The sequence below is a fragment of the Castor canadensis genome, chromosome 10, assembly GCF_047511655.1.
Source record: "Castor canadensis chromosome 10, mCasCan1.hap1v2, whole genome shotgun sequence".
Taxonomy (NCBI): Eukaryota; Metazoa; Chordata; class Mammalia; order Rodentia; family Castoridae; genus Castor; species Castor canadensis.
In genome coordinates, this window is record NC_133395.1 from 132,506,708 (window position 1) to 132,520,376 (window position 13,669).

Genomic DNA, 13,669 nt, shown 5'->3' on the forward strand with positions numbered 1-13,669 from the left:
AAAAGCGAAACAGAAATAGAGGGGTCAAAGGCAGGGGCCAATATTTATGGATTACTGAAGTCACAATGTGCTGACTATGTGATTTGTGCTGGGTATAATCTGGACCTTATTCTGAAGAATAAGTGAGAGTCAGTTCTTAGGAGGCCTTGAGTGCCAAACAGATCATATGGAGTCTTAGCGTAAACAGGAATATGGAGAGGCAGTAAATTGTAGATGAACAGCTATTTTCACAGTAAGTATTTCTTTGAAGGAAGGTTGAAAATGCAAGAGTCTGAAAAGAAAAACTAGGGTTGATTGTAAGAAAACCTAAGAACATGGCTTCAGTGAACTTTTATTTACCCTAAACTGGATCTTAAAATATAAATGCTGTGTGACACATTTAATAAATGGTGCATAAATATTTTATGTCCTAATCTTTATCATAGTGACATTCTTTCATCTCCTTTAGATCATCCATTTGAGGATGATGTAGTCTTCCCCCAAGAAATCAGTTTCACCAACCTACAGCCGAATCATACTGCTGTGTACCAGTGTGAAGCTTCCAATGTCCATGGAACCATTCTGGCCAATGCTAATATAGATGTTTTGGGTGAGTGTACTAGAGAGCAGACTTAACCTGTTGTTTTCTGAGAGAAAATGGTCAGGGTCATAGTCACAGGTACCAGATGAATTCTTGACACATAAAGCTTTGGGGGAAAAAAATCAAGCCATCTTTCTCCTTGTATGCTGGCATTAGCCTTCATACTGAAATTACACTTTCAAAATGTATTGAATTTGAATACTTCTCTAATTCAAGAATATGTACTGTAATAGTCTTCCACTCTTCTTAACATGGCAATGACATAGAAAAATGTAACCTGTACATTGTACTTAAAAGAAGATTTAAAGTCATCTTATTATTTTCAAATAGATGTTCTTCCATTGATACAAACTAAAGATGAAGAAAATTATGCTACTGTGGTTGGGTACAGTGCTTTCCTGCATTGTGAGTTCTTTGCTTCACCTGAGGCAATAGTGACCTGGTAAGCTGGTATGCTGTTTTCTTAGAAGCATGGCTGGGGTAGATTTTGTCTTGTTTCTTCATCCATCATTTGATGGACTGCAATGTGTCCATATTGTTGCATGGAGCCAATGCCTCTGAGAAATAAAGGAACAAACTCAATTACTTGCATCTCTTGAAACTATTGGTTAGTTTTCTAGGATCTTCTCACATGGGAAAATATAGAGAGCCATTTGTGTTCATAAAGAAAACCAAAGAAGTGAAGTGACAACTTTAAAGATAGGTTTTGTTTTCATCATGGGCTTATCCAAGGTCATACTTTACTTTACTATTGTCATTTCAGGATTATCTAAATAATTAACCTGAGTTTAATTCCAAATACATATGTTTAAAAATTTACCAATATTCCCTTTGATTTTAATTTCAGTATTTCAATTGGTTTTCAATTATATTCAAACATATTGTCATATGGACATACCATGTTGGTTACTTTAATGAAAAAGTTTGGTCAAATTGCTTTTAAGTTATTTTACCATTGCTCTGTAGGACCTGGTGTTAGAAGAGAGGAGTGATGTCAGGTCATTCAAATACCGTCAGATCTTGTCTCTAATTAAAATTGTGTTATTTTGTGCATCATGGACTTTTGGCAATATTTTTTAATGTTTTGAATTTAATAATTTTGAAAAATACGCCATTAAAATGTTATTTATCTTGAAAATTTTGACACCCTGTTAAATTTTGTGTCAGAGACTAGGCCCTCCCTTCCTTCAGCCTAGTCCCTGCCTCAAAAAGCCTCTGTGAGCAGCAGCACAATTGTAAATTTTAGCTGGAGCAGTTACTTATTGTGAAATGTACAGGGTAAATCAAGCTGTGGCAGGAAGTGCTTAGAAAATGGATGAATGTAGGAGAAAATGACTCTGAGGTTGATGAGGTGATTGTAATCCATGTCCACAGAAGAGGCTAGACTTTCTGGCTTCTAATATTTCTGAATGACCAATGTTCTCCCAGGACAGCAGGAGGTTCAGAAGGTTCATTATCTCTTTCAATTACTTGCTTTCCCATTTAGTACCCTAGAGCAATCATTAACTAAAGAGTTACCACCAATAAGCCAGAAAATATTTATTAAGCTCTGAGGACAAATGAAAAATGGTGCTGATAGCCATGGGGAAAACAGCAGGAGCACAGGGCAGGGATGGAATTTCCTTTAGCTGCAGACTATTTGGCAGATAAGATGTACATACATGACCAACTCAAAAAAAATGTAAATCCAGGTAGACCATCTCAAAATGTCCTCTCTGAGGAAGGCATGAGCTATGTGACATTAGTGAGCAGTATCAAAAGGGTATACCGTTCTGTCACACCTGTCATTGATTTATGCTTTGTGTCACCATAGGCAGACAGCAGATGAAGCACAACCCCTTGAAGGCAGGCGCTACCATGTCCACAGCAATGGCACATTACAGATCAACAGGACCACCGAGGAAGATGCAGGCTCCTACTCTTGTTGGGTAGAAAATGCTAAAGGAAAAACTGCAGTCACAGCCAGTTTGGATATTCGAAGTATTTTTACTTCATTTTTACTTTGCATGATTTCTCAGATGGGTTTAGTTTGTCTTTATTTTTGCAAATGAAACAATGTAAGTTAAGTCTGTATACCTGATAAAGTTCTTTTGAACAGTTTTTAAAAGTGTTAGGTTGCGTTCCATCTAAAAGATTATTGCAAGCCTGATAGGGTATGATGTATACGAGGACTTATACAATTTGAAAAGGAAGTTAGTTAAGTGATCTTCATGGTAGATGGCCAGCAATATTAAAAAATTCCCTGTTTTGGAATATTTCTGTTAGCATATTTTAATAGGCAACTCAAATAATATTACAAATAATCAACTTTGAGCTAAAAATTTTACAAACTCATGGAAAGTCTGCTTCATAAAGACTAAATTATGAAAGGGAATTTTTGTTGTTGTTGCTGTTCTCTTTTTAAATCATAATCACCTTTCTGTTCTTTGTCTCTTTAAGGCAGTCCTGGGAAACTGTTGATAGCCCTTGTGCATCATTGATATTTTGATTTTAATATTTCTTAATCTTTTAACTTCACATTGTTGCTAGTGCAATTAATTTTTGTTTTAAGCTATCACTCACTGGAAATCATTCAATAAGAAATTCATTCAGCATGGAGTGAGTGCCTCCTGTGTACAAGCTTGCCTTCTAAGGTCTGGGGATACTGCTGTGTAATAAAACAGTCCTACTTAGTCCTTTTGTGGGCTTACTTTTAATTCTCCACCTTCTTGTTGATAGCTCACCATTTAAGTTCAAGTTTCTGAATTAACAAAATCATTTCAATGGAAAATCATCTAACTTTCCTTTTTCTTATAGTGCTTTGATCACATATGTAAAAGCACCAGAAGGAGAAATGATATTATTTCAACATTTAGAGGCATTTGTTTGTTCACACTTTGCTTATTCCCTTTACCCAAGAATAATAAGATCTGTAAATTATTAATTGGCACAGATTCCCACACTTGACTAGAAAGAAAATACTAACAATATACGATTTTGAAAATGATGTTGAGATGAGCATTACATGATGATTGACTATGATGTTGACAATTTTGTTTGATTAAATTGCCAGCACTTGATAGCAAAGTAAGCTGTGCTCTGTGTTCTAACTACTATTTTTGTTTGGTAAAACAGATGCCACAACACTTACAGTTTCTCCTAAGAACCCTCGTATCCCCAAATCACACATACTTGAACTATATTGTGAAAGCAAATGTGACTCTCATTTGAAACATAGTTTGAAGCTGTCCTGGAGCAAAGATGGAGAAGGCTTTGAAATTAATGGTACAGAAGATGGCAGGTGAGTAACCCATGAATCATAATCTGTGCTTGAGTTTGACAACTCGCATTAGGAAAAAAGTTGCCCTAAAGTCATACAAACTGAATTAAAATGCAAAACCTGACTTCACACTGAATTAAAATGCAAAACCTGACTAGTATATTTCAGTTCTCCAGTCACTATCTTAAAGGTCATATAACACTTGTTTCACTTTTCTATCACATGTTTATGTGCTGGGTTTTGCTACTGACTTTTCACGTAATGTGGATCATACTTTTAGTGCATGAAACAGGAGCATTAACACCAGGTATTGGAGGCTGATTTTTTACATGGGGTCAGGTAATTACAAAACCATTGGAAAGACTGGAGAAGCCAGGCCTAACAGAGGCTGTTTACTACTCTTTTGGATTCTTGATCATATGGCACTGTAACTTTGATCCAGGTTTCTGGACATGGCTATTGTCTCCACAGTCATCCTACCCTATTGGAGCTACTGGTGGGTCCAGTACCTGTGGAAGCCACTGTCCACCTACACTGCTTTGGAGAAAGCCTGTTTCCCTGCCACCTCCCAATCTGCTTGATTCCTTCTCACTGGTAGAGCCTCAGTTATACCTGCAATTCCTCCTGCTAGGACGTATTGACAATAATAGTTGTTCCTTGGTATCTGTGGGGAATTGGTTCTATGTCACCCAAAGATACCAAACTCTGGGGAGGCACAAGTCTCCTATATATAGTGGTGTGGTATTTGGATATAACCTCCCTTATGCCTTAAATCATACATCTTCCCTAATTCATTGAATCACTTCTAGATTATTTATAATATCCAGTGTAATGTAAATGATAAGTAAATAGTCACTATAAGATATTGTTTAGGTATGAAAACAAGAAAATATGTGCACATTTTCAGAAGGTGCAATTTTTAAAAGCATTTACCATGCACAATGGTTGAATCCACAAGTGTAGAACTCATGTACATGGAGGCTGCCTGTATTTTTCTGAGCATTCTGAATAGGAAAAATATAGAAGACAGATGAAAGTTTGAATAGACACTAAATAGCCCTTGATGGTATCAAGTACATCAAAGAGAGAAAAGAATCAATAGACTGAAAAGAATCAGAATGCCTACTTTGTCTTTCCAAAACCTGTGGAGGTTGGCTCTGCTTCCTTTTGCCTTGTCACTAATTAAGAGCTAAAACTTTGCTGTCTTGGAACCAAATCGCATCTGAAGTTAGATTTTGCTAATCAAGATGCTGGGACAGTAAATTTGCAGGTCTTTACATGAGACATGCTCTCCTTTCATGAGACCACAGCAGAGTCATGGTTAAAACAATGGACTCAAGCCTAGTGACATGGGTTTGAGTATCAACTCTGTTTACTTACTGCGTTTGTGATCTCAGACAATCTGCTTAATGTCTTTATGCCTCTGTTTTACATTCTGTAGCATAGTTTTATGAAAAATAATGGCTTGATCATATGGTTATTGTGAGTTAATGTACCTAGTACTTAGAAAATACAATGTGCACCTTCCTGTGTCACTACTGTTTTTCATTCTACTCGTTTCTCTAGTCTGTGTTTCTCTTTTGTTTCTTGCTTTGCCTCTATTTTTATTGTTGCATGTGTGTTTGCCACCTGTGTTCAAAGGCATTGACCTCATCCTTGGTTCCAAATTCATTCCCTCGTCTCCTTTCTGTATATGCAAAGATTTGTGGAAAGTGACTATATGTATTGCAAATAGTCTTCATTGAAACAAGAGAAGATATTAAGCATACAGCTCTACACTTTGCAACAGAACTCTTCATCCTCAGATTAGTCCTCAGCTGATATTTCAACTAATAATATCTACTCACATCCTCCCTCTTTTGCCACTACTATCTGATTATCTGAGGCCAGCCATGTTATCTTTGGGCTACATCCAGGAAGAGAATCAGAGACCTATGTTGGTAATGTGACGTGTACGTTTAGGTTTTGGCCTCAGATTGGCCTGCCAACCTGGTTGTGTGGTCCAGTTACAACTTCTTTAAGATGCTGGGATTGTCAGTCATAGATCTCTGACTCTCTGAGTGCACTAAGGCAGGGTTGCAGTTGTTCTTCCAGCTCGCCATAGACAAGTGATGGGGATGTGGGACAGTAACCTTAGCTCAGAAGAACCTCAGGAGTGGGGAGGGCTGGAAGTAATTCCAGGAGTGGGCTGGCTGGAAGTGATTGCAAGTGATTACAGGAGTGGGGAAGGCTGGGATTGATTGTAGCTAGCCTTAACTTCTGTGAAGGGCAGGCATAGAATTGAGACCAAAGCCACCTGCTAAATTTCTAGAAGACTATCAGCAAGTTTCTGCTTTATACATTCTTCTGGAATACTTTCTCCTTATCACTAGGCTGGGGAAACTAGGGGTTAGATTTCTAATCAATGGTAGACAGGGAGTAATGAAAAGTGAAAATTATTTTCTTACCTTCTGTCACCTTCCATATATAAGGCAATGGTAGATGATGGGGATGGACTCTCAACCATTATGTCTATTCATATTATCCTAATATTTCTCACACATCTTTTCCTCATTGCACTTCATAGCAACCCTATCAGTTAGGCCAGATTGTCATTTTCTGTGGATTTCTGCAGGTAGCTAAAAGCTACACTCTTGCTATTAATTTTTTTTTAATTTATACTGTGCTAAACAAATGCAATGGATACTGTTCATGACCATAGGCAAGGCACAGGATCCAGCTCTGCTGCAGAGATTACAGTGGTTTGGGAGGGAGGGCTGTGCAATACATTGATGACTAGTGTGTAGGAGGAAAGGGTGTGTGGAACACAAGTGGGAAGGCTCTGTTCTAGGTGCCAAGAAAGGAAAGGGCTGTTTCTTTCCCCTTCAGAAAGGCAACAAATGAATGGGAGGAGTTTGTGAGGTGGGCAAATGAAGATGCAAATATTGTAGGGTAGTTGTGATGAGGGCTCTCCTCTTACAAATTATGAACTAAGGGAATTTGTGAAAGCAAGCATTAGAAATGGGGATTAGTGATGTTAAAGTATCTGCAAATGTGATTAGTGATAAGCCAGAAACAAATAAACTTGGTCAATATTATTACTAATACTCTGAACACAGACTATGCCAGGCTGCTTAAATGAATCACTTAATGTGATTTACCTCAATTACTTTTACAATGTGAAAAACACATTGTTATCCCCATTATTTCAGTCAGCTGAATTAGGCTCAGTGTTTTGCCCAAGATTATATAAGTAATAATTGATAGAACTAAGCCTCAAACACAGAGAATCACTTTGTCATATTGTCTTTGGTGAAAATGGCTATTACGTAGGTAGAATGAAGTAAAACAACAAGAGACGTTAACATGGATTGCAGACCAGCCAGCTGGATATTGTGGATGAAGGAGGTGAGAAGTTTGAGGATGATAGCAGGTTACTCCTGTGAGGTAATGAAGCAGGGCAAAGCAAACAGAGGAAAAATTGTGAAGCACAGACATGAAGATGAAGCTAAAGACAGTTTCAATGAGAATAGATATGTGGAACTTCATAAGCAGAATTTAGTCAACCTGTGATGGGAACAGAATGTGATTGCTGCCTTACGTGCTGAGAATATGGGGCTGTTTGTCACTGCAGCACCTCACATTGTGTCCTTGCTAATATAGATTTGTGAGATTTTGATGTGTCAGAATTGGACTTATCTTCAAGTGTGATGGGTCTTGGCCCACCTTCAGATGTTTTCATTTAAACCTAGATTGAGGCTGGAGCATGAGGTTTTTAATAATCTCCCTGGGTACATCTCACCCACCAAATTTTAATGTTGTTCTATCTTCATTATTTACTTAAGGCACATTTGTAAGATTGAAAAAAAAAGGCACAATGCAACAATGAATTAGTAAAAAGTTACCCTTTCTTTCTGGCCTAAGCAGTAGCTCCAGACCAGGATAGAAATCTTGATTAATATTTTAATTCACATGGGCTATTGTGAACAAGAAGCTCTGTGCAATCCTGTTTGTAAAGGTGATGAAAATCTATTCAGTCATCTAAGAAGGTAAACTTTTCCACAATTGTCAGTGTATGAAACTTTCTGCTTTGTGTCCAATGGTCATATAACTTTCATGAACTGAGAAATTATTTCATTTCAAAGTTATATTTTGTCAATAATTATAGAGAGATTCTTGATCAACAAGATTAGCTAGTATCGATTGGCAAATTGTTTAGTCATTGGTGTGGCAATGAGACTGTCTACAATCAAAAGGCAGAACCATGTTTGATTTCACTGCAATCTAAAGTAGTTTTTTATATTTGAAATTTCCCACAGATAATGGATTTTACATTAAAAATTTAACCATATAAGATTTTTCCCTTCCTCCCCACAAAAGTGACACTATTTGCATTATTTCAACTAAGTAGACACTGGTATTAATATATTTTAAATTTAATGGAGCTTTATTTTGTAAAATGCATGAACATTTATTTTGACAATACATAAGTATAGGGTAAAAGTTATAATTTATAATGGAGCAATTTTCATGTAGTAAAATTTTCTGTTACAAACTGGTAAAAAAAAATCCAAAAAACAAAAATACCCAAATGATAAAAAACTAGTTGAAATGACTTGCAGACAGAAGTACTAGCCTGCCACCTACTGTTCAAATAAATCACATAGAGTAATACCAGCTCTTCAGGTGCATTCTGTTTGGTGGCAAAGAGGGTAGAGAAAAGAAAATCTGTGAACAGTAGAGATTATCAGATTCCAACTCAGACATTCTAGTTTTGGAATTGGGGGAAGGGGGATTCAGGAATATGTCTTCATAAGAACCATCCCAGTTGACCTATGTAAGGCTCCCTATTCATATTTTAAGGATTATTCATATATATCATAGCTAATAGAAGCATAGTGGACTTCCTGGACATGACAGGCAGCAAATAGTTCCATCATGTCCTATGCATCACAGATGGCTGGATTTTCTAATTTTTTAAAATGTGATCTCACTTATGACCATATACACATGGATGTATACTGTCAAATGCTTTATTTCTAGTTTCCCTCTGTAATATTCCCTAATGAATTTTGTATTGTATGATGTTGTTGTATCATTCTTCCATGAATCATTTTCCATAGGGAATATGCATGTATTTAATTGTTCAGTAGGATTTAGCAAGCTGACACAGTCTTGGAAGCCATTTACCAAGTTAACAGAGATAGTAATGAAGTGTCTTACCAAGAGACATGTGTGTTCTTTGTATTGTGAACTTCCAGTTCTCCTGCCTATTTTCTTTGTCTAAATTTCAAACTCATCTTTTTCCAATATGCAAAAGTTAAGAGGATCTAAGTATTTATTCCATAAGTCTCTTTTTACTTGTACAAAATGCATTTCATCATGACATTTCCACACGTATCTACGATGTACTTTGAAAAGATTGCATTTCTCTTATTTCTGTTGTTCTTATACTTTTTTTTCCTAATAGGATAGCTATTGATGGTGCTAATCTGACCATAACTAATGTCACTTTAGAGGACCAAGGTATTTACTCCTGTTCCGCTCAAACTGCTCTGGATAGTGTTACTGAGGTGACTCAAGTAACTGTCCTCGGTAAGTGCAGTAACTAGAGAGATTTCTCCTCATGTCTTCTCCATAGCTTCCTAAGTTACAGGTTCATAGGTGATAAAGCCTGTGATTATTTCAGCCCTGACACAAATAGTTTTGTTTGAAAAGTAACCCCACTTTCAAAGGCTTTCTTCTCTTCTCATACAAAATAAATTAATTAATGTTTAATTTCCTTTCCCTACATGGGAAAGCTCCCAATAGCTTCAGGAGGAAAGCTATACTATCAGCAGGAAGAACAATGAAGCATGTTTGCATTCCAGAGCTCTAGAGCCACCCGTTGCTGTGTGCAGAGAATTGGGGCTGAGGATGGGGAAGGAGGAGGCTAGAGTGGAAGGATTGGGATGGGGAGGAACCAACATGATGCACAGTGGTCATGCTCTACACTAGAAACACAGACTGAGATCCCAGGGGTACAGGAAGGATGGGGAGAGACTTCAAGCATTTTCTGAAGGAAGAACTGACTTTTTTTTTTAAAGCAATCATGCTAATTAGAAAACAGTATGGACCCTTCACTAGTGTAATCAATGCAATTACTACTGAAATCACAACGTTTACATCTTTTAGACTGTTTGTTGAGTGTTTTCCAGTTTTTTATGCAGATCACACTCCACCAGCTCTTTGACCTGGCAACCTGCCCGGTAAAGGCAGCATCAGCATACCACTGGCCTTCCGGCTTTCATTTGATGCACCCAATGGAAGCCCAAGGAATAGCAGGAAGAGTGCTAATTTCCCTCCTAGCAGCCCAGTTGTGTATCACTGCTGAAGTCATCACTGCTGCATGGGGGTTTTCCACACAATTCTTTTGGGTGATATTCTGGCAACTGCTCACTCACCACCAGTATTTCAAGTCATCTCTGCTACCACCTCTGCTCACCCTGACCACATGTTTCTAAAGAACCTTTATTAAAATTATTAAAAGGTGGGAACAGTGGGTCACATCTATAATCCTAGCTACTTGGGAGGCTGAGATTGTGAGGATTAACGTTTGAGGCAAGCCCAGGCAAAAGTTCAGGAGATCTCATCTTAATAGAAAAAGCTAAGTGTGGTGTCATGCATCTGACATCTCAACTATGGCAGGAAGAGTAAACAGGAGGATCATGGTCCAGGATGACCCCCAGACAGAAAAAGTATGACTCTGTCTCAAAAATAACCAGAGCAAAAAGGGCTAAAATGGGGCTCAAGTGGTAAGTGCCTGCCTAGCAAGCACAAAGCCCTGAGTTCAAACCCCAATACTGCCAAAAAACAAAACTAAAAACCACACAAAACAAAAAAAACCCACAGAACAACCTCCCCAAACTATTGACATATCCTAACATTTTGTTTCAGGATTCTAACTGCCATAGACATTTTTATAGTTTCATTTATGCTACTTCGTGGGGGTACCACTTAGTCTTTCTTTTAGTTTGTTGATGTATTTTATAAGCATTTGATTTTGCCTAAACTCATCTATTATGTCTAGACTAATCATTGTTATGCATAGGCCTTTGTTTCTTTAATATCCTGGTTGCTGGGGTCTACAAATAGATTACTGAGGAGGATGTAGACTGATAGGAACACATCCAGTCTGTTGTCAGACAGGATGGTGAAAACAGGTAAACAGGTTGGATCTCTTCAAATGAATCCAATGACCAGGAAGTTAGGTTTGACTAGGGGAAAACAAAGTATATCCAAGATTGTAGAAGGTATGACTTGGCTCAATAGAATTGTACCTTTGGCCATAGGTATGTGAGCTTTCTTCAGTACTCTATGAACAAAAAGATATAATCCTCTAGTAATTATCCTAACCCAACAATAGTTTACCATATAGAATAGCTGAACATCAGGCAAACTGGAATTTATCTCAGGCACCATGTGATTTCATGAGCTTTGTACCTAAGGATTTTGAGTAAAGGCAGTGACAAAGGGATTAACTACTACTTGCTGCTTACCTTGTCAAAGTCCTTCTAGAATATAAGATTTCATTCTTGTGATTACCCTACCATTTCCTAAAACCATTAAATTTTGGCAATTTAAAATAAACAGTGCTTATGATCATATGCAGTGTTTATGTACGAGTTAATTGCTTAGAACAAAGATGAAAATATTGTCTAAAGTGTATTGTAGGAGATAGGATTCATTTTAATAATTTCTTTCTTGTCTTTGCATTCTAATATTTTTAATCTAGTTTACAAAAAGCTGTCTCAGCAACTGACAGTAATAAGTGATGAGACATAGGTATAGTTTCTAAAAGACTTTTATCCTAGAAAACAGTTTTAAAAAACCAAAAATCGTATGTTCTCCCTCATATGTGGACATTAGATCAAGGGCAAACACAACAAGGGGATTGGACTATGAGCACATGATAAAAGCGAGAGCACACAAGGGAGGGGTGAGGATAGGTAAGACACCTAAAAAACTAGCTAGCATTTGTTGCCCTTAATGCAGAGAAACTAAAGCAGATACCTTAAAGCAACTGAGGCCAATAGGAAAAGGGGACCAGGAACTAGAGAAAAGGTTAGATTAAAAAGAATTAACCTAGAAGGTAACACCCACGCACAGGAAATCAATGTGAGTCAATGCCCTGTATAGCTATCCTTATCTCAACCAGCAAAACCCCTTGTTCCTTCCTATTATTGCTTATACTCTCTCTACAACAAAATTAGAGATAAGGGCAAAATAGTTTCTGCTGGGTATTGAGGGGGGGAGCGGGAGGGGGTGGAGTGGGTGGTAAGGGAGGGGGTGGAGTGGGTGGTAAGGGAGGGGGTGGGGGCAGGGGGGAGAAATAAACCAAGCCTTGTATGCACATATGAATAATAAAAGAAAAATGAAAAAAAAAAAAAGAAAACAGTTTTAAAAGCATAGACATAACCTGCTTTGATAAGAAGCATAAAGTTCTTTGAGCATCTTTTTTTTAAAGTCTCAGTTGCAAGTTCTGATGCTTGGAAGTGTCAGATTTTAATCTCAGATGCTGCCTTACTTGTTCCAGGAAACTAGAACTTAGTGGATTCTTAGTAAATGCTAAGAGAAAAATAAGTACTCTGAGCTCAGAGCTACAGAGACTATTGAAAACATACCTCCTTATTCAAGGACCTAATGTTTGGACATAGTTATGTAGCACAATTTAAAAATAAGCATGTTCAATTCTAAATTGGAAACAATACTTTTTGCCAATGCATATCTTCAAGAAATGAAATATCCAGCAGAGATAGAAAGGCCACCTTGGATAACAACTTTACTATCTCCTCTGAGCAAAGATAAATGTCTTCAAATCCTTGAGAAAATGAGAGCAAATTTGGGAAGTTTCATTATATATAAGGTTTCTTTTTGCTGTTGTTTTTATTTTAAAAGTACTAGAAATTTCCACATATTTTAACAACTGTTGAATTTTTGTCATCACCTACAGAGTTTTCCAGGTTCTATCACAACATTTACCACAGCCAAATCTGCCTGTTCCAATCTAAAATGCCTCTCTATTCTTTTTCAGACTCCAGGGGCCCAGAAAGTATAAAAGTTGCTATTGTATTCTGAGAATTCTTTTTCATAAATTACAATAAAAATTCAAAGCAGTTGTTGAAAAGAAAGAAAGAGCTCATGTTTCCTATCTTATTTATCTATAACCATAGATAAATGCTTTAAAAGGATAATTATGTGCATGATTGAAGAGACAATATATTTTCCACTTATTCATTTAGTCACAAAATATTTATGGGTAATGCAAAGTTTAATACAATAAAGATCCCTTACCTTGAACATCCTATAGTCACATGCAGAAGACTCAGGCATAAGACATAAGGATGAGATGGAGGAAAGTAAGTGATCCAAAACCGTATGATTCATAAGGTCACTGTATCCCCAGAAAATAAGTAGAGTGAGCTCAATAAGAACAAACAAACAAAAAAAAGTAAGTGATCCATTTGAGGCCTATCAAGGTTCTCAAACTTGAATGTTCTTATCCTCACCAGGGTAGCATATTTGCAAATGTAAATTCCTGGGCCCAGTTCCTTCTGTAAACTTGAGATGTGTTGCAGGAAACTTCATAGCTAAGAATTACTCATAAAAGAATTGAGATGCCCATAGTCAATCAAGAGTGGCCCTTGGACAAGTGCAACCAGAGAAAAGGGAAATGATAGAGTCAAGTAGGAACCAGACGTACAGAACTACATTTGAAGGAGAAACGCCATGGCTGGTGAGATATAAACTCAGAGTGGACCCAGAGAGGAAGCGAAGCTAGCAATGTGTCAAGGGAATCAGGGAAACACTGC

General features: G+C 37.3%; 1 protein-coding gene across 9 annotated transcripts in view; it reads left to right on the plus strand.

The window, feature by feature from the left end:
• Chl1 (cell adhesion molecule L1 like) overlaps positions 1-13,669 on the plus strand; it is a 190,511-nt gene that overhangs the window by 154,951 nt on the left and 21,891 nt on the right. For all 9 annotated transcript variants that reach the window (XM_074044257.1, XM_074044261.1, XM_074044255.1 and 6 more), the window contains 5 exons: positions 449-589; positions 911-1,022; positions 2,394-2,560; positions 3,695-3,860; positions 9,289-9,413. In XM_074044257.1, coding sequence (XP_073900358.1) covers positions 449-589; positions 911-1,022; positions 2,394-2,560; positions 3,695-3,860; positions 9,289-9,413 — 711 coding nt within the window. The remainder of the gene's footprint in view (positions 1-448; positions 590-910; positions 1,023-2,393; positions 2,561-3,694; positions 3,861-9,288; positions 9,414-13,669) is intronic.